We start from the raw sequence: 21055 nt of genomic DNA on the forward strand, positions 1-21055 counted from the left end.
TTTGCCACTAATTGCATATGACTTCTTTAACAGAAGCCAATGCAAGTCGTGTAAAAGTCACACCAAAAGTAGTGCAGGAACCTTTTTCTACGTCGGAGTGACTCAAGTGGCTCCTATCAAAGCAGTGCCATTGCACTTAATGCCATGTGACTTGTGCTCTCAAAATCAGAGTGCATGTCGCACCAGTGTGAAACAGGCCTAAATTGTTCTCATCCATTTACACCTTCTAATGGTTTCACATGCATTCCTAACTTCTGACTTGCTTGCTGTGTACAAGCTTCTGAACACTAACGAATTTGCAAAAAAATAAATCTATACTTAACAAAAAGTGGGAACTACTGAGGAGGAAAGGTGGACAAAGGGATATCAAGCATCGTAGGCCCTGTATTTCTCCCGGGAGGTTTCCTTCAAATTAAACTTACAAATCATGAGTTTTTACCTGGGCATCAAATGTACGTCCAGAATGACAAAGGTTGTTTGGGTCACAGATTATAAAACCTGGAAGAATTTCCTCCTCCTCGATGCCTTTGAGCCGAATCTTCAGATTTTCTCCAGGGGCAACAAGCTCTGTTTCTACTTCATCAGACAGAATGCCCAGGACTTCAACATTGTGCTTCATTGAAAGATGACACAAGGAAGTAAAAGTTAATACTGAAGTATGGGACTGCGGCATAATTTTTTTTTTTTAATGCACAAATGAAAGTGTGCTTGTAGTAGCACACTTCGGGTTGCTAAAGAAAAACAATACAAAACCTATTCAATACTTGTTTACAACTTGTAATTAAGTAATTTTTATTAGCTAAAGTAGTTGTAAAAAAAAAAAAAAAAAATTGCAAAGAGCAACCCTGAACCTCCTCTTCTTAGGTCCTCCACACTGGCATCCAGGCTTCTGCTCCATGACGAGTTGCCCCATAGGAACCTGCTTTGTGCAGACCCACTTCAGAGTCTCCCTATTTGCGTCCATTGACGCAGACAGCGGGACTCGGCCCTACACCCAGCTTCCTTTTCACTGCCTTTGATTGACAGCAATGGAAGCCAATGTCTCCTGCTGCCTCAGCAATACTAGTGAGAGGCGGGAGGGAAGAGATTCAGACGTGCGCAGCAATGGAACAAATAAGAGCTCAGGTAAGTAAAAGGAGGGGTGAAGGGAGACGTGGATACCTAATTATTTTTTTACATTAAAGTAGTTCAGAAGGTTTATCTTAATGCATTCTATGCATTAAGATAAAAAAGCCTTGTGTGTGCAGCAGCTACCCCAGCACCCCCTAATACACACCCGAGTCCCATCTATGTCCAGGAGTGTCTCGGCCGTCAGAGACTCTCCCTCCTGATTGGTTGAGACAGAGAAGCGGCACCATTAATTCCCATTGCACAGAAGCACCACCTGAGGATCCGGGCTTCTCTGTGAAAATCCACTGCACAGAGCAAGCAGGCAAGTATAACAGGTTTGTTTTTTTCTCAATAAAAATAAGACTTTACAATCACTTTAATGCAAGGGTTTTACACACATTCCTGGTGACTGCAGTCACAGGGATTGTGTGTAAATCTGGACTGCTACCTGTCAAGAGGAATCATTCTGGCAGCTGAACTGCTGTTCTATTTATTCCATACCACATTCCCTCTATGTGATGAAAAAAAGTAAAATAAATGTTTGAATTGCAAAATATTAAAGCTACATCCAAGCTCATAAAATACACCCCCCCCCCCCCAATATTTTGAAGCTCCCCATATATACCCACACAGATAAATAAATTAAACTGCCAATTGTAATAAACGTTATATTTTGCGCCACACGCTGCAGCGAGAGCAATATTCCCAGCACCAGACCTCCTCCATAATGCTAAACCGATTGCCTACAGGGGGCTTTTAAAAGCATTGTTAATGGAAAATTCAGAGGTACAGAAGTTTGTTGCCATTTCACAGATGCATGCAAATTTAAGGTTGGACATGTTTGGTATCTATTTACTTTACGTACAACCTCGTGTTTTATATTTACCAAAAATATGGGTAATTTATTGCATTTGAATGCCCTAAAATTAGTGTAAATTTAACCTTTGCAGCAATATTGTGTGAAATAAATAAAACCATTATTTTATTCTCCAAGGTGACCGCTTTCAGAAAATATGTTTTGAGGGTTTTATGTAATCTTTGGGCCTGTAATAATTTTAGAAATGTATGCAAACAATGCAAAAACTGGCCTGACAATGAACGGGTTAAGGTACCGATCCCCCAGTTCTGAAAATACTACGTAAATCAAGAAAACAATGTGTACATACACCCACCCCAAGTAGCTGAAACCATAATCACTATATTGCAATTTCAATATATTTTACGCAGAATGTGCAAAAACAGGATTTTTATAACAGTTTAACTGTAAAATCCTTTTCTTTGATGTACATCAGGGGACACAGCGCCATAGTACTCACTATGTGAGTTTTAGGGCCACTGATAGCGCATGCCAGTGTCCATCACCTAAGGCAAGAAGTGTACTCCCTATATAACCCCTCCCACTACTGGGAGTCCTCAGTTTTGTAGCCAAGCAATACAAGTGTATACCAAAAAGGGAGGGACCTCTGCGTCCCCTGTACACCAAAGAAAAGGATTTCACAGGTAAACGGTTATAAAATCATGTTTTCTTTTCTTACATCAGCCGACACAGAGCCATAGTACTTACTATGTGGGATGTCCCATAGCAAGGGAGGGAGACAACAAAAAGTAGGGCAAAAAGGAGGCCAGAGGACTCATACTGCAGCCTGCAGTATACTGCGCCTAAAGGCAATATCCTCATGACCCTTAATATTGATTTGATAAAATCTGATAAACGTATGAACCGAAGACCAAGTTGTGGCCTTAGAGACCTGAGCCATAGAGGCCTGATGATGTACCACCCAAGAGGCACTAATCGCCCTGGATGAGTGTGCTCTAAACATGGGAAGAAAGAATTTTCTTCTTTAAGCTGAAGCTTGAACAATCACTTGACGAATCCATTTGGAAAATAGTGGATTTTGACGCTGCCTGTCCACATGGACCTTCTGGCAGCACAAAACAAAACGTGTTTTGCGAACCTGAGCGGTCGCCTTTAAATAGACTCTGATTGCTCTTACTACATCAAGGGAATGTAGTGCCTTCCCTTCCCTAGATTGAGACTCTGGGGAGAAAGAAGGAAGAATAATATCGTGGTTTAAATGAAAACCTGTTACCACTTTTGTTGGGAATTCAGGACGAGGACATAAAACCACCTCATCCTTATGCATGACCAAATATGGCTCTTTACAAGATAGAGACACTAGTTCTGATACTCTTCTAGCAGAAGAAATGGAAACAAGAAAGATTATCTTTCTTGTCAAAAGAACCAAGGGATTTTCTCGTAAAGTCTCAAATGGTTGATTCAGCAAAACCGATAAGACCAAATTTAAATCCCAATGATTTAGAAGTGCATTGATAGGGGGAATAATCCATGTTACCCCCTGAATAAGCTACGCACCAAGATTGGAAAGCAAGAGGCCATTGAAAAAACACCGACAAGGCTGGGATCTGGCCCTTGATAGAAGTCAAGGCCAGCTCCATTTCAGATCCCATTTGCAGGAAATAAGGGATCCTGCCTATAACATACTTCCTGAGGTGCCAACCTCCTGGATCCACACCAAGAAACATGCCTTCCAGATTCTATAGTAAATGACTCTGGAAGCTGGCTTCCTGGCATTAATCAAAGTAGATACTACCGAAGGAGATCACCCACCATCGTTTATAAAGTGGGATTCAACAGTTAAAACCTGTTCAATTTTTTCGCCTGTAAGGTAGGATGGAATACCGGACCTTATGCGAGAAGGTCTAGCTATAATGGCAGAGTCCGAAGGACCTCTACTGCCATATTTATGATTTTGTTAACAGACGAAAAACAAGCTCTGGACCGCCGCACTCTTCAGAAGATCACTTTCTTTTATTGGAAAATCACATCACAGCTCAACAAACACAGCGAACAAGGAAAAATTGCTGACGTTTCGCACTGACCCACTGGGGCCACCAGAATCACCTACTTTCATTCCTGCGGAGAAGGCGCCAAAGCAGAACTGGAGGAAACGCATAGATCAGTAAAAAACTGATCCCATAGGAAGACTAATGCGTCTGTTCCACCTGCTAGCGGATCCTTTGACACAAAGTTGTTGACTTTGTTTTTGAATCTGGACGTGAATAGGTCCATGTTGTGAATACCCCATCTCTGACATCGCTAGGAAGATGTCGGGGTGAAGAGATCATTCTCCTGGAAATAATTGCTCAAATAGACCAATTCTCTATTCCTGGAATGCGGTGTTCTGTGTCTGCACGACTTGTCGTGCCACCGCGGTGATTGATGTAAGCCACTGCTGTGGCCTTGTCGGACTAAATCCTGACATGACAGTCCCGTAGGTCTGACCGTCCAAGATTCTAGGGCCAGACGTACTGCCCGAATCTTCCAAAATGTTGATAGGCTGGAATCTTCTTCCAGGGCTGCTCCCCAGCTTAGAAGGCTGGCCTCTGTTAACACTTTCCAGGATACAGGTAGAAAAGATTTTCCCTTTTGCTGGATAACCACCACCAATTTAGACTCTGACTTACGACGGGAGCCAAGCGTATTGGAAAAAAAACAAGGCCTGAATCTTTTTATTCCAGACCGACAGGATGTTGTTTTGAAGCAGTCTTGAGTGAAAACTGCACGTAAGGGACGGCCTTGAAGGAGGCCACCATTTCCCCCAACAATCTCATGCACAGCCGAATGGAAGGATTTTTCTTTGTTTTGATAAGTTGAATTAGTCCTACAATGGAACCGATTGTTGTCTGGGGTAAGAATACCTTCTTCTGTACGGTATCTATAACCAGCCCCAAGTACTGTAATCTCCTTGATGTTTTAAGGAGGATTTTTCTAGGTTGAGTATCCAACCCAGAGATTAAAAGGTAGTTTACAGCTGTGATCAGACTCTGGTTTAGACCTGAAACTGAATGATCTATTAAAAGGTAAATTGTCTAAATAGGCTAGGACTGTTAAGACTTGAGACCTTAATCTGGCTAAAGGAGGTGCCAGAATCTTTCAGAACACCCGTGGAGCTGTGGCTAAACCGAATGGCAGGGCCACAACTGAAAATTACGATTTTATATTTCAAAGCGCAGAAATTTCTGAACGGCAAATATTGGCACGTGGAGATATGCATATCGATTGAAGCCAAAAAATCCCCTCCTTGCAGGATCAGATTGACTCCATGGAAAGGATCGGATGTTTAAGTGCCGATTCAGATCTTTGAGATCTAGAATGGGTCTTACCTCTCCGTTTGGCTCTGGAACCATGAAAGGTTTGCATCAAAACCTGTACCCTGTTCCACTAAGGGAACCTCTGATATCACCGACTGGGATAATAGATGATCCAGAGCCAGAAAGAGAGACTTCTTTTTCTCTGGATCCTTGGGAATATTTGCCCTTAGAAAAAAAACGAGGAGACGGAAACTCTCAGAACTCTAGCTTTAACCTAGAGAAAACTGCAGAAGCCACCCATCTGTCATGACATTGTTTCTGCCAGATCCTTTGAGAAATGCAGGAGCCTTCCCCCCACCTGAGCGGGGGCAGCCCTTCATGAGGAGGCTTTAGCATGCTGCCTTGTGGACTTTCTGCCACAAGATCTCTTCTGATCCTGGTGCTGCCCTTGGGGTCTTTTCCTTGAACCTGACGGTTAAGGCCGTCGAGACTGCCTAGAGGCTGATGCCCCTGGCACAGGAGAGGCAGAAGGAGAATTATTTGAACTTCTTTGTTACTGGTAAGAGAGCTTTCCCATTAGAGATCCTTTGGATGAATTTTGTCCAGATCGTCTTCAAATAGCCGTTCACCATAAAAAAGGGGAAACTGGCTAGGAGCTTTTTACAGGGTGCTTCGGCTGACCAATCTTTCAGCCATAAAACTCTGAGAGAATGCACTAGTCCAAGCATAAGCAGTGAGGCTTAAATGATAGAATCTTTCATAGCATCTACTGTGAAATATAGTGTGCCCAATATGCCAGCCCATTGCTGGGCCTGCTTATCAGGCAGAATCTTAAGTATCTCCATAAACTTGTTCCTTAACGGACTGAGATACACCAATTGCGCTACTGAATTTGCTAAAGACATATTGCTTTTAGAAAGAAGTTCCAACTTTGTATCTATTGGATCCTTTAACATCAGCGCATTATCCACCGGACATGTGAGATTCTTGCTCAATGAGGCGATTGCAGCATCAATTGCTGGAACCCCCCATTTCTTATAGAAATCCTTTCTATAGGATAAAGTGTGGAGAATTTCTTAGGAGGATAATATTGTTTCTCCAGATGTTCCCATTCAGAATATATAAGCTTTTTAAGCCATGCACGAATAGGAGAAAACATCCCCAGATTGGGGGGGGGGGGTTCTAATGAACCCAAATTAGAGGTGGGTTCCTCAAGAGCCTGCGCTGCAGGCAGCAAAAGAGTTGAACGACCCAATTTAGTAAGGGCGTGCACAAGCAACCTGTTTTGTGATGCTACTCCTATATTAGGATCCTAGGAAGAGGATAAAAAATTATCTTCCAAATATTTAGGAAGATCTACCTGATCCCCAGCCTCCTGCACATCAATAAGAGGGTCCTGAGCACTAGATGGGAATCGGCTATGTTTAGCCCTACTATGGGGAGATATCATAGCATCAATGTTCTTTCCAAATTACAAATGGTAGAAGAAAAAAAACACTTGTGTGATATATACAGGGACTGAAGTGTCTAGCACAGCTGCAACAACAGTTCCCCGACGGCTCAATTTTACCAGCTGTATCCCTCTCAGAGGAGGACATTCTTTTGGAAATGGATTTAGTTTATTGTGAAACCATTGACCTTTAAAACCCTTAGAGGAGTTCCTGGTCCCATTACCACGCATAGCCTGAAGCATAAAGCAGACGCACTACCAGCATAAGAATGTACACTGCTAGGCTATAGTCCAGCTCTAATAGCTGCTATTAAAGCGGTTGTAAACCCATACAAACCACTTTGACCTTAATCTAGGCTTACCTGTAGGTCCAAGAAATGTCTCCTAAACCTATACGGTTTAGGAGATATTTACAAAAAGACAGGCACCGCTGTCTATGGCGCATGCGCCGTAGACAGCGGCGTGCAGGCGCACTGAGCAGGCTGCAGATCACTGCGATATGCCACTCGTGTTGGCTCCCATGTGCATGCGTGGGAGTGATGTCATCGCGGCTTCGGCGAATCACAGCGCCGGAGCAGCGAGACCCGGAAGTCATTCCGGGATACATGGCAGTGACGATGATGAAGTCTGAGGACCGCTTCAGGGGCTTTGTTCTCAGGTAAGTTATTCATAATGAGCTAGTATGCTATGCATACTAGCTCATTATTCCTTTGCCTTGCAGGTTGTATTTTTTTTTTTTTTAGCCTTTATTTCCTCTTTAATCCTAGCCCAGTAAAGTATGCGTCAAAGGGAAATGCCTGTGTCACTAACCTGAAACAAGCCATCATCCTGCTCTGTCCCTCCACAGCCAGCAGCAACACACACAGTGCTATAACAACTTCCTGCATGTGTAGCCGACGTCTGACGCAATTAGCCACGCCACCCCACGCAAATTATGGCCCCCCTTTCCTTTCAATGGAAAGTGTTTACCCGCACGAGCGGTGTCCTGTGGAAAAGAAGACATGGCGGGGTGGGGGATAAATCCTCTGCTGAGCGGCTGGCACGGTCTGTCTCCCTTTTTAAAAAGGAAACTGCTTTGGCATATCAATCCCCCAAAGGGGAGAAAAAAAACAACATTGGGGGTGCAGGAGGCGAACCAGACCCTCCCTTTCTTATCGGAGGATCTGCTTATGGCTGGAGAGGAGAAATTAATGCTTCTGCGCTGTCTACAGCATCAGGTCGGTGAGTGCTCAATACAGCCCCCAGTGGTGACACATAGGCATGACAGCACTATACATAGAATGAGAAATTCCTGAGAAAATCTCCCTTACCTTTCCTCGCAGCAGGGTTATCAGATAAAACACAATCTTCACCCTTCACGGTGGGCTCCGAAACCTTCAGGATCAGGGGAACCTCAGGTTACCCACAATCCTGGACCTGCGGCAGCACCTTGCCAGTAAAAAACGTTAAGGCCTTACTACCAAAAAGCACTGTATCCCAGGGTCCCGCTCTCTAAAAGAGAAGTGCTCGCAAGCAAAACCTTGTTTCTTCGGACACAAGGCCCGGGTACCATTCATTTAGCCCATGAAAAGGACATCAGAACGGATCCTGTCAGCATGGTTAGCCCCAGCAAGGAAGCTTCCAGTGAAGCTCAGCACAGCACATCTTTACTCATGACCAACACCTTAGACACAAAAAAAGGCCCCAGTCTTGAAATAAGTGAAATTAAAAAATCCCCTGACCAGTGCGATTAATAAAGTGCCCCAGTGTCACTAGTTAGGAGAAATAAATGTCCCATTGCCAGATGTTCGTGGAAGTAAAAAATATCTGAGCACTATTGGCCAGTAGGAGAAATATAGAGCTCCAATCTTCCAACGTGTATCCCACCGCTTAGGGAGTGAATAACACTCACCAGAAAATAAGCATCTAGAAATAGAGGTATATTTGATGCTTTTTGAAGTCAATATGTGCCTCTCCACCGGGAGTCATTTAGTCCAGTGGTCATTAACCCTGTCCTCAAGGCCCACTAACAGGCCAGGTTTTATGTATTACTTTGGGAAGATGCAAAATACTGCAATCACTGAGCAGCAAATGATATCACCAGTGATGTATTTCAGTTATCTTGCAAACCTGTCTTGTTAGTGGGCCCTGAGGAAAGTGTTGATGACCACTGATTTAGTCCTTCCCTCCTGGGACGGGCCCTGATGGCATGCCTATAGGATTTTTACAAGGCTTATGGTGAGCTCCTCGCCCAGCTCAGATATTAGCCTTCCTCTATACGTAGTGCTTAGCTCCTCTCCCTTCATGAGCCACTCACACGTGCCGATAAACCACCCAAAGACCCGATGCTATGTCCTTCATGTAGACCAATTACACTGCTCAATAATGATCTCAAAATTCTATCCAAACTTCTCACCTTTAAGCTCAATCGCCTACTCCCTTCTATAATCGAGTTGGACAAATCTGGGTTTGTGGCCCTCAAATCTACTGATCTTTGAAGATTACATACCAACATCTAAGCCCAACACTCCAACAGGGGAACAGGTGTAGTAGCCTCTCTTGAGAAGGCTTCTGATACTGTTGAGTGGCCATACCTGTAGGAAGCGATTCAGAAGGTTTTCCTTGAACTTTTATTGGCTGGATGAGAACCCACCATCATTGCCCTACAGCTGCAATCAGACTAGGAGGTGGACTGTCCGCTTCCTTCAAGCTATATAGGAGGTACTCGACAGGGCTGTCCTCCATCTCTGGCCTTTTCACCACTGCCATGGAGAGGTGGCTGAGACTCTTCAAGTGTCTCCACATAATAAGGGTCTCCAGATTGGCTGGCTAGAGAGGAGAGGGGTGGCCTTGTAATCGGATGACTGCCTACTCTTGCTTAACAATGCACGTCCTTAAAGAGGAAGTAAACCCTGATGAGTTTACTTCCTCTTTCATTCCCTGCAAAGGTAAAGCATAATGGACTACTATGCACCGCATAGTAGCCCATTATGTGTCACGGAGCCAGCAAAGTCACCACTGTCCCCTGTAGTCCGGCGCATCCATCTTCTCGGTGGGTTAGGCTGCTCCGCCGCCATTCGGCGAAGCCGTGACGACTTCACTCCTGCGCATGCGCACGGGAGCTGCCACTCGCGGCATATCGCCGTTGACCGCGGCGCGCCGCTGTCTACGGCGCATTGCGCCGTAGATAGCAGTGCCTGTCTTTCGGCAAATATCTCCTAAACCGTGTAGGTTTACGAGATATTTCTTGGACTTACAGGTAAGCCTTAATCTAGGCTTACCTGTAGGTCAAAGTTGGTTGTAAGGGTTTACAACCACTTTAATAACAAGGGGCTCTTCAAGTGTTAAACTCATATTCTTTATTGACGGGCCTCAGGGTAAACTGGACAAAGTCAATGCTGTTCCATTGTTTTGTGTAATGCCAGTAACTGTATTTCTCTTAATTTGCTCCCAGAACTCCAATCCATTAGGACACCGCTGAAATCATGGAAGAATCTCCCACTGTCCCTAGTGTGACAAATCAATTTGATCAAAATGAAAATTCTCAATTATCTGTTCAATTATTTATATCACAATTCTCCACAGTGGATCCCCAAGTCTCTTTGCTTGACTACATCAATTGTTTTCCTCTTTATGGGTCCCCAGTCTGTTCTTTATAAATGAACCACTTTGATGCACCCCATTTCTCAGGGGGTCCTGGCCCTCCCCGATTGTCAATTTCTTGCCTCCAAATAGTCACGGAATAATGGTAGTTAAACCTAGATCTATCTACCCCTTCTACAATTTAGTAAAGGTGCAGTGGTGCACTCCCTAGAGGCCCACAAGGTTTTGTTATTAATAGGTCCCAAAGCCCCTTACTCAACTCCCTCTATTGTGCTATACACTTAGGGCCTTGGCAAGTGGATCAGGGTTGCGAGTTACCCAAAGCTTGCAGTGTCCCCTAATATGCTTTTGTGGCTTAATCCCAAAACCTTGCAGCATCTTTTTACACTGCCTGGTCCAAATACGAAATCAAAACCATCTTACAGGTTGTAGCGAGCTGTACATTAACCGCTGCCACCGTTTTACTGCACCAGGTTGGCTCCTCTGCACAAAACAACGTTACTGTACGTGATCTCGCAGGAGGTAGATAGCAGGTGCACAGCAGGGGTGCTGATGCTCCTGGCCGACAATCGAAATGACCGCCGGCCACGAGAGATCATGACCAGAAGAGATAGAACAGGGATGAGTGTGTGTAAACACACACTTCCCTGTTCTGACAGGAGTGACAGATTGTGTAGTCCTGTTAGCTAGGAACCATGATCTACACTTACTGTAGTTAGTCCCTCTCCGTTCAATCACCTCCCAGGGAACACATTTAACCCCTTCACTGCCAGTGACATTGTTACAGTTAATGCATTTTTAATCGCACTGATCGCTGTATTATTGCCAATGGTTCCAAAAATGTGTCAAAATCGTCCGTTGTGACCGCCATGTCCTCGCAGTCAAATTATATATATATATATATATATATATATATAAATAAAACGCAGATCGCCACCAGTAAAAAAAGAAAAAAAAGAAAAAAAAACAAAGCTATAACTCTATCCCCTATTTTGCAGACGCTATAACTTACGCAAACCAATCAATATATGCTTATTGATTTTTTCTACACCAAAAATAAGAATACATATTGGCCTAAAGTGAGGAAAACATTTATTTTTTTTTAATATTTTTGGGGGACATTTATTATAGCAAAAAGTAAAAAATGTGTTTCTTTAAAAATAGATCTTTTCTTATTTATAGCGCAAAAAATAAAAAAGCAGAGGCAATCAAACACCAAAAGAAAGTTCTATTTGTGGAGAAAAAAAATAGGATTTTTGTACTCACTATAAAATCCTTTTCTCTGAAGTTCATTGACTGACACAACTCCTTTAATTCTTGACCTTAGGGTTATATCGACACCTTCAGGAGAGGACTAGGCAGAACATGTAAAAACAGCAAAATGGTACAGCACCACCCAGGAGGCGGTCCCACTGGCTATAACCCCCCACTCTGCTTCCTGCAGCTCAGTTCGTCAAAAAGCAGTACAAACATAAATAGGAGGGGTAAGTGCTGTGTCTGTCAATAGATTTTACGGTAGGTACCAAAATCCTATTTTCTTTTTCGTTCATTGACAGACGTAGCTCCTTTAATTCCTGACCTTAGGGACGTCCACAAGCAGCGTCAAAAACGAGGGGTGGAAACGGCAAAAACTAACAAGAGGAATACCTCAACAGAGGAGTTGGCACCTTAAATGGCCGCCATCAAAACCTGCGTCCAACTTATGCATCTAAAGATGTGTTCACAACAAACTTGTAACTTAATGAACGCGTGAACTGCAACCTTACACAACTGGCTGCAAAACCTTGCGGCCAAAGCAAGCATATAAAGATGCGCTTAGGTCAACTTGGTAGAATTTAGTGAACGTGTGAATGGCCACCTTACACACCTGGGAGACAGACGCTTGAGGTCGGAAAGCCCAGGAGGTTCCAATTGCCCTGGTGGAATAACCCGGGACAGGAAAGGGGAGCACCCGCCCCTTTAAGGCATAGGCCTGAACCACGATGTCTGATCCACCGAGAAATGGTGGTCGACGAGACTGCCAGACCTTTCTTCGGACCAGCCACCGAGAGAAACAGAGTCTGACCTCTGGAAGGGAGCCGTAGCAGACAGATACACCCGCAGAGCCCGGACCAAGTCAAGGGAATGTAAAGCAACTTCTAACTGATGTGTCGGCTTAGGACATAGGGATGGTAACACGATGTCCTCATTCAGATGAAATGCTGAAACCATCTTTGGAAAAAAGGAGGGCTGTGGACGTAGCACCACCTTATCCTTGTTGACAACCAAGTAGGGAGACTTGTACGACAAGGCCGCCCACTCAGAAACCCTCCTGGCAGATGTAATAGCCACTAGAGAGACTACTTTCTGAGAGAGTTAACAAGGGAATATCCCTAATGTTTTCAAAAAGTGGTTTCTGAAGCGCCGATAGCACCAGATTTAGATCTCACGCGGTAGCGGAGGTCAAACCAGAGGGACTACGTGCCGAACCCCTTGCACAAATGTACTCACCAATGAGTGAGTCGCCAAGGGACGTTGGAAAAAGACAGCCGAAGCTGATATCTGCCCCTTGATGGTGCTCAAGGCAAGTTTCTGATCCACTCGTCGCTGCAAAAACAGCAGGATCCTGGAATCTGAGGATGTGCTGACGGCACCCCATCTCCTCCCACAGAGATGTAAACCTTCCACGTACGATGTTAAAGAAAAAAGTTTTTAGGGTATATATATTATGAAAATTCGTTACTGATACAGGGAGTCTCTGGCGACTTTGGTGAGACACTATGCATAATTGTATTTACTTTACAGTCAATATTGGATCTAATACATGCATTTACCAAATGTTTGAACAATATTATACTTTACTGTATCTTTTTTATCCCCTTTTGGACCATTGTAAGAATATCTTTACCCTATGCATTGATTTATTGTAACATTCATGTTATATTTTTATCATTTTAGTGCTAACTCTCTGGCTGCTTAAATAACTTTCCTGAAGAAGCCCGATCTGGGCGAAACATGTTGAATGATTGCAGCTTTTCTCTTCGTTTTTCCTGTATGGTTAATTGAAATCTTGGTCAATTTTGATAATACGCCTGTTTACGCATCAATGGGCAAAATTTTTGTTTTTATGAATGTTTAATCTATATTATTTCTTTGCATAACATTAATAAAATTATATTATTTTATTTAAATTTTTTGTCAATTTTGTGATTTGATACCCTAAAAGTCCTAGGGGTTGGTGACTCCCCAGCCCCTTTTCGGCCCTTTATTCTTCCACGTACGATGGTAAATCTTCCAAGAAAATGACTTTGTGCCCTCAGCATAGTGGAAATTACCAAGTCTGACAGACCTCTGTCCCTTAGCACCTGGCTTTCAACAGCCATGCCGTTAAAACCAGCAACAGTAAAGCAGGATGCATTATCGGACCTTGCGATAGAAGGTCCTCTCGCATCAGCAGCCGCCAAGGAACATCCGCCACCAGTCATACTAGGTCAGCGTACCAAGGACGCCGAGGCCAATCTGGGGCAATCAGAATTACTGGAATCCCTTCTGTCTCCACTTTCTGTAGCAGACATGGCAGGAGCTTTAGTGGGGGGGGGGGGGGGGGAGGCTGAGTGGAGAGGCCAAGAGATCCATATCTGGTGTGCCCCACTTTAGGCAAAGGAGCCGAAATACATCCAGATGCAACGGCCATTCCCCTGGGTCCAGAATCTGACGACTTAAGTAGTCTGCCTGACAGATTTCTACGCCCAGAATGTATATGGCCGACAGGGCCGCCACGTGGCACTCTGCCCACTGAAGGATGTGAGCGACCTACCATGCTGCCGTCAAGCTCCTTGTACCTCCTTGATGGTTGACATACGCCGTTGCCCGACTGGATCCTGACCGGACGCCCCTGCAGCCTCCTTGACCATGTGGAAAGGCACCGCCTGATCCCATGAAGCTCAAGCACATTGATCGGCAGTTGGGATTCTTCCTGCGACCAAAGGCCCTGGGCCGACTGTATGCCCAAACCTCACCCCCCAACCGGTCAGGCTGGCGTCCGTTGTGATCACCGTCCAATGGAGAGAAAGGAATGATCTCCCGGACCGAAGAGCCAGCGAAAGGAATCCGTGACTAGCTGGCTCATCCGAATTTGACAATCCAGGGATAACGGAGATTTGTCCCATTTTGACAAAATCTCCTTTTTCAGGACTAGAGTGTGAAATTGAGCATTACGGCACCACTTTGAAAGTGGCTACCATGAGGCCCAGGAGTCGCATGCAGAAGCGCAGCGATGACCACCTGTGGTTCACCAACAACTTCACCGGAGCTTGAAGAGTCTGCAGCTTGTCCGAAGGAGAAAAACTCTTCTGAGAAGTCCAGGTACTCCAGGCTTTGAGCCGGCACGAACACCGAATTTTTTAGGTTCAGCACCCAACCAAACTCCCGGAGGGTCTGTATGGTGATCGCTACATCCTCCCTTAATTCTGAGGCAGAAGCTGCTCTCAGGTCTATGTAACCCACGATTGTGCTCCCACGTTGCCTTAACACCAGAATTGGAGTCAACACCTTGGTAAAGACTCGGGGTGCTGACGGCAGGCCAAAAGGGAGAGCCACAAACTGGTAGTGCTCTTCCCTGACTGCAAATCTCGGAAACCCCTGATGTCTGAGGGATATGGGTACATGTAAGTACGTGTTGTTGATATCCAAGGATGCCAGGAAGTTCCCCTGATGTGAGTGCAGCAACCACGGAGCGAACGGATTCCATCTTGAACGTTAGCACTTTCACAAAGCTGTTGAGGGCCTTTAATTTCAGGATTGGATGTACCCCTTTTTGGGGATAACAGATTGGAGTAGAATTCCTGAAACCTTTCCAGCGTTGATATAGGTACCATCACCCCGTGCAGCAGTAGGTCTTGTACTGCCCCGAACAGGGCTTCCCGACGAGCTGGAAGATGATGCAGGTTGGAGGGAAAAATAGGATTTTTGTACTCACCGTAAAATCCTTTTCTCTGTAGTTCACCGACACAGATCCTTTATTTAGACCATTAGGTTGTTACACCACCTTCAGTAGAGGACTGGGCAGAACATGCCAACATGTACAAAACACAGAACTTTCTAGTTCCGCCCAAGGGGCAGTCCCTTGAGTAACAGAGGCCTCAGTACGTCAACAAGCAGTATAACGTAAAAAATAGGAGGGGAGGGTGCTGTGTCAGTCACTGAACTAGAGAAAAGGATTTTACAGTGAGTACAAAAATCCTATTTTATCTTACATTCACTGACTGACACAGCTCCTTTACTTAGACCATCGGGACGTCCCCAAGCAGTGTCAAAATGAGGGGTGGGAAACAGCACAAAAACTTCACCCAAAAAAAAAACAGAGCGCTCCCTAACAGGGGAGTCACCACCTTAGATAACCGCAGCAGAACTTACAGTAACAATGCAACAGTGCATTTTACTTAAAGGTAACAGTTTTTTTTTTTAATCAAAAAAACCTGAAAAAAAATTACGTGCAGTTGCAAATTACACAGCCGCCTGCAAAACTTTGCGGGCCAAAACAGGCACCAGCCAATGCACCGACATCTACCTTGCAGGATTTTGTAAAGGTGTGAACAGATGACCAAGTCGCCGCTTTACACACTCGAACAACAGACACTTGATGTTAGAAGGCCCAAGAGGTTCCAATTGCCCTGGTGGAATGGGCCGTGACCAGAAAGGGGGGCACGTGACCCTTCAAGGCGTAGGCCTGAACCACAATCTGTCTGATCCACCTGGAAATGGTGGCCGAGACATCCATACTTTTTTTCGGACCAGCTACCGAAACAGAGTGACTTCCGAAAGGGAGCCGTGGCAGACAAATATACCCTTAGAGCCCGGACCACATCCAGGGAATGGAGGGCCACCTCCTTAGGATGTGTCTGTTTAGGACGCAAAGATGGTAACACAATGTCTTCATTGATGTGGAACGCCGAAACCACCTTCGTCAGAAAAGAAGGTTGCAGATGCAAATGCCACCTATCCTTATGGATAACCAGATAAGGCAACTTGCAAGACAAGGCCGCCCGTTTCGAAACCCTCCTGGCCGAGGAAATGGCCACTAGAAAGACCAATTTCTGGGAAAGAGTCAACAGGGCAATCTCTCTGATATTTTCAAACGGCGGTTTCTGAAGCGCCGATAACACCAGGTTCAGATCCCACAGGGGGCATCGGTGGGCGCACTGGAGGAACTACAGGTCGAATCCCCTGAACCAAAGTGCTCACTAAGGAGTGAGATGCCAGGGTTGTTGAGAAAAAAAAAAAAAAAAAAGCCAAGGCTGATATTTGTCCTTTTATGGTGCTTAAAAATAATTTCTAGTCTACTCCACACTGTAGAAATAGCAGGATCCTGGAAATGGAATAGGTGCGCGGATGCCACTCTTTCCTCACGTATGCCTTCCAGGTACAAGGATATATCTTCCGAGAAGGTGGTTTCCGTGCTCTAAACATTGAAATCACAGAGTCCGATAGGCTCCAGTTCCTTAGTGCCTGGCTCTCAACAGCCACGCCATTAAAACCAGCGATGGTAAAGCAGGATGGAGAATCGAATCTTGAGATAGAAGGTCTTCTTGCATCGGTAGTCGCCAGGGAGTGTCCGAAACCAGGTGTACCAGGTTGGCGTATCAGGGGCGCTGAGGCCAATCTGGGGCAATCAGAATTACTGGAATCCCCTCGGTCTCCACTCTGCGGAGCAGACATGGTAGTAGCTTTAGTGGAGGAAAGGTGCAGATCAGTTGGTACTGACCCCACGGAGCCACCAGCGCGTCTGCCCAAGGATCTCGTCATTGACACAAATCTCGGCACCATCCTAATGAGATGGGAAGCCAGGAGATCCACGTCTATTGTGCCCCATCGCAGGCACAGTAGCCTGAACACCTCTGGATGCAACAACCACTTTCCTGGGTCCAGCATCTGGCGACTTAGGTAGTCCGCCTGCCAGATTTCCACTCCCGGGATGTAAATGGCCGATATGGTCGGTACATGTCGCTCTGCCCACTGAAGGATGTGAGCGACCTCCCGTGCTGCAGCCAAGCTTCTTGTTCCTCCTTGATGACTGACGTATGCCACAGCCGTGGCATTGTCTGACTGGATCCTGATCGAATGCCCTCAGTCTCATTGACCATGTGGAGAGGCATAGCCTGTTCGCTCGTAACTTAAGCACATTGATTGGCAACTTGGATGCCTCCTCCGACCAGAGGCCCTGGGTCGACTGTACCCCCCCCCCCCCCAGTACTCCACCCAAGCTGGTCAGGCTGGCGTCCGTTGTGACCACTGTCCAATATAGAGACAGTAATGACTTCCCATCAAAATTGGGGGGGGAGCCCGATTCCAAGCCAAAAGGGGAGAGCCACAAACTGGTAGTGGGCGTTCCCGACTGCAAATCGCAGAAACTTCTGATGCCATAGGCATATAGGTATGTGAAGGTACGCATCCTGGATGTCCAAAGACACCAGGAAGTCTCTTTGATGGAGTGCAGCGACTACTAAGCTAACTGATTCCATTCTGAACCTCTGTACTTTCACGAAGCAGTTGAGGGCTTTTAGGTCCAAGATTAGACGTACCCCTTCCCTTTTAGGGACTACAAAAAGATTGGAGTAGAACCCCTGGAATCTTTCCAGCTCCGGAACAGGTACTATCATCCCACGACTCAGCAGGTCCCTTACTGCCCCGAGGGTTCACTTCCTCTTTAAGGCAAGGTACACAAAATCCCACCGCCTAGCTGCTCGCAGACTTAGGGGCCCCCCGCAGGACTCACCACCCTGACCGAGTGAAGCTGTCGCCATCCGCTCTGCCTTGTGTCAGTCACAAAGTGCTCAGAGTAAAAAATGCGGTGTTCTAGACAACAGCACTAGAGGTAAACCGCCCTGAGGCTACAAGAAAAAGGCAGTCGGCCGTTCTAGCAAAAAAAAAAACATGAAGAAAATGCCCGCCGAACCTTCCAAAGAATGTCTGACAGCAATACACTGAATAGGCTACAAGAAAATGGCAGCGGCCTCCCCTCATGGCTAACAGACCAATACTGCACTGACAGGAAAAAAGCAGGGAAAGAAAGAGCAGACCCTGACAGTCAGTGCAGCCCCCCGGCCAGGTACACACCTCATGCCTAGTCACACAGCAGCCCCAACAGGGCGAGGAGGGAATGAGGGGATAGGGCGAGAGGAAAGGGAAAGGGAGAGACAGTCCAGTCAACATCTCAGGGAATGCCCAGCTGCTCCATCCTGCCGAGGCAGGTGGAGCCATACTTAACCCTCCCGTCGTGACTGCTGGACACATTCCACCACAGACCCATCACCAGAGCAGTACGGGGTGGCTGTTGGCCACAGCACACTGACAGCAGTAGCCCGGTCATATGCGTGTCCCGGAGCATATAGCTCACCGGCCGCCCCTGGAGCAGAAGGGGCATGTCATGGCCGACCCAGCGCATAGCTAGGGACTGCTCACGCTCATTGGCCAGGCTGGGGAGACAAGGATCTATATTATCCAGCCCATCACCCAGCCCGGCTGTTGATTGTAGATTACAGGATCAAAAAATGCAGAAAAAATTTAAAATTCCCAGGACCAATGGTCCGCTCAGGGAGCCAGGTCCTTCTACACTTGGCAGAAAAAAACTGAGCTGCAGGAAGCAGAGTGAGGGGTTATAAGCCAGTGGGACCGCCTCCTGGGCGGTGCTGTGCAGTTTTTACATGTTTTGCCTAGTACTCTCCTGAAGGTGGCGATTTAACACTAAGGTCAGCAATTAAAGGAGCGGTGTCCATCAATGAACGAAAGAGAAAAGACGTTGATTTTGTGTGGGTACGTCGCAACTGTGCAATTGTCAGTTAAAGCAACACAGTGCCAAATTGCAAAAAGTGCTCTGGTCAGGAAGGGGGTAAATTCTTCTGGGGCTGAAGTGGTTAAGACCTCTAGCCCAACTTTCCTCAAACTATATGTCCCTGCTGCTTATTTATCCAGATATTTGCAATTCTCTCATGCTTTCCAGTGTCAGTTTCCACAAAGAACCTAGCGGTTCAGATGCCCGATATGAAACATATCCTTAAAGCTAACTGCACTGAAAAACCCACCTCTCATTTGTATACTCACCTCTTTAATGTGTTCTCCTCTAATTTGGTTGGACTCGGGTGCCGGTGGCTACGGGACATTCTTGTGTTTGACCACGAGACCTGGGAGGACATGTAGGATATCCCTTTTCATATGCTGGTCTAGAGAGATTGTCTTGTCCAATTGAAAAATGCTTATAGAGCCTACTACACTCCCACAAAAAGCTGCGCAGTGTTGGAGGTATACTGATTCTCTGGGAGACTTCTACCATATTTTTTGGACTTGGCCCGTGATTGCTGGGTACCGGGTAGAGGTGACAGATGTAATAAATGCAATAGCTACCCTTTGAACTTGTCTGTTCAGTATTTTGTTGACCAGTTAAGGACCGCCACATGTAATTATACGTTGGCACAATGGCACGGACAGGCACAATCGCGTACCTGTACGTGCCTGCCTTTCAGTGGGTGGGGGGTCCGATCAGACCCCCTCCCGCTGGCTGCGGCAGTCCGTTTCGCTTCAGGAGCGATCTGGGATGAGGGGATGGCCGTTGGTTTCTGGCCATCCCCTCGCGATCGCTCCTGGCGAATGAGAAGCTTCCCCTGCCTCTGTAAGTGTAAACACAGGCAGGAGGAAGTGATGTCACTCTCCATGTGGCAGTCTTTTTGACTGGACGGCGAGGAGAGAAGACATCCAAGAAAGTGCACCAACACTACACTGACACGTAGGTATGCATAGGCACACTTTTCACCCCGATCACGCCCTGCAACCCCCCCAGTCACAGTGTCACTGATTGCAGTGATCATTTATTTACTGATCACTGCATCTAGTGTCAGTTGTGACTGTAAAAAGTGTCAGGGCAGTTATTGTTAGGCCCCTTTAGGTCCAGGGTAGCCCCCTACCCCCCCAATAAAGGTTTAACCCCTCGATTGCCCCCAGGTAATCCTTTCACCCCCTTTTGCCAGTGTCACCAAGCGATCGTTTTTCAGATCGCAGCATTAGTGTCACTGGTGCCGCTAGGTAGCTAGTTATTTCTTAGGTTCACTGCCAGGTTTTTATAGTGTTAGGTACCCCCATATCTAATAAAGGTTTTAACCCCCTGATTGCCCCTTGAGTTAACCCTTTCACCAGTGATCACCGTATAAGTGTCACTGGTGACACTGGATAGCCAGTTAGTTATTTAGGTTCCACTTTAGGTTTTCAGATAGCGTTAGGTAGCCCCATATACTACCCAATAAAGGTTTGAACCCCCTGATTGCCCCTAGAGTTAACCCTTTCACCAGTGATCACCGTATAAGTGTCACTGGTGACACTGGATAGCCAGTTAGTTATTTAGGTTCCACTTTAGGTTTTCAGATAGCGTTAGGTAGCCCCATATACTACCCAATAAAGGTTTGAACCCCCTGATTGCCCCTAGAGTTAACCCTTTCACCAGTGATCACCGTATAAGTGTCACTGGTGACGCTGGTTATTTAGTTTGCTTTTTATAGCATCAGGGCACCCGCCATTTATTACCCAATAAAGGTTTAACCCCCTGATCACCCGGCGGGTGATATCAATTAGGCTTTAGGGTGAGATAGGGTCTGCGTCGCCCCAGGCAGCGCTAGGTTAGTGCCAGTACTGCTAACACCCACGCGCAAAGCATACACCTCCCTTAGTGGTATAGTATCTGAACAGATCAATATCTGATCAGATCTATACTAGCGTCCCCAGCAGTTTAGGGTTCCAAAAGATGCATTGTAAGCGGGATCAGTCCAGATACCTGCT

The 21055-nt window shown here is 46.0% G+C and overlaps 1 protein-coding gene across 2 annotated transcripts in view; it reads right to left on the bottom strand.

Annotated features, from left to right (window-relative positions):
- The window catches only part of GSPT1 (G1 to S phase transition 1), a 577045-nt gene that overhangs the window by 41483 nt on the left and 514507 nt on the right, over nucleotides 1–21055 (bottom strand). For both annotated transcript variants that reach the window (XM_077448903.1, XM_077448901.1), the window contains one exon: nucleotides 440–613. In XM_077448903.1, the coding sequence (XP_077305029.1) occupies nucleotides 440–613 (174 nt within the window). The remainder of the gene's footprint in view (nucleotides 1–439; nucleotides 614–21055) is intronic.

Source organism: Lithobates pipiens, unplaced genomic scaffold, assembly GCF_037356315.1.
Source record: "Lithobates pipiens isolate NorthernLeopardFrog02 unplaced genomic scaffold, aLitPip1_a1.2 Scaffold_22, whole genome shotgun sequence".
In the NCBI taxonomy this organism is placed as follows: domain Eukaryota; kingdom Metazoa; phylum Chordata; class Amphibia; order Anura; family Ranidae; genus Lithobates; species Lithobates pipiens.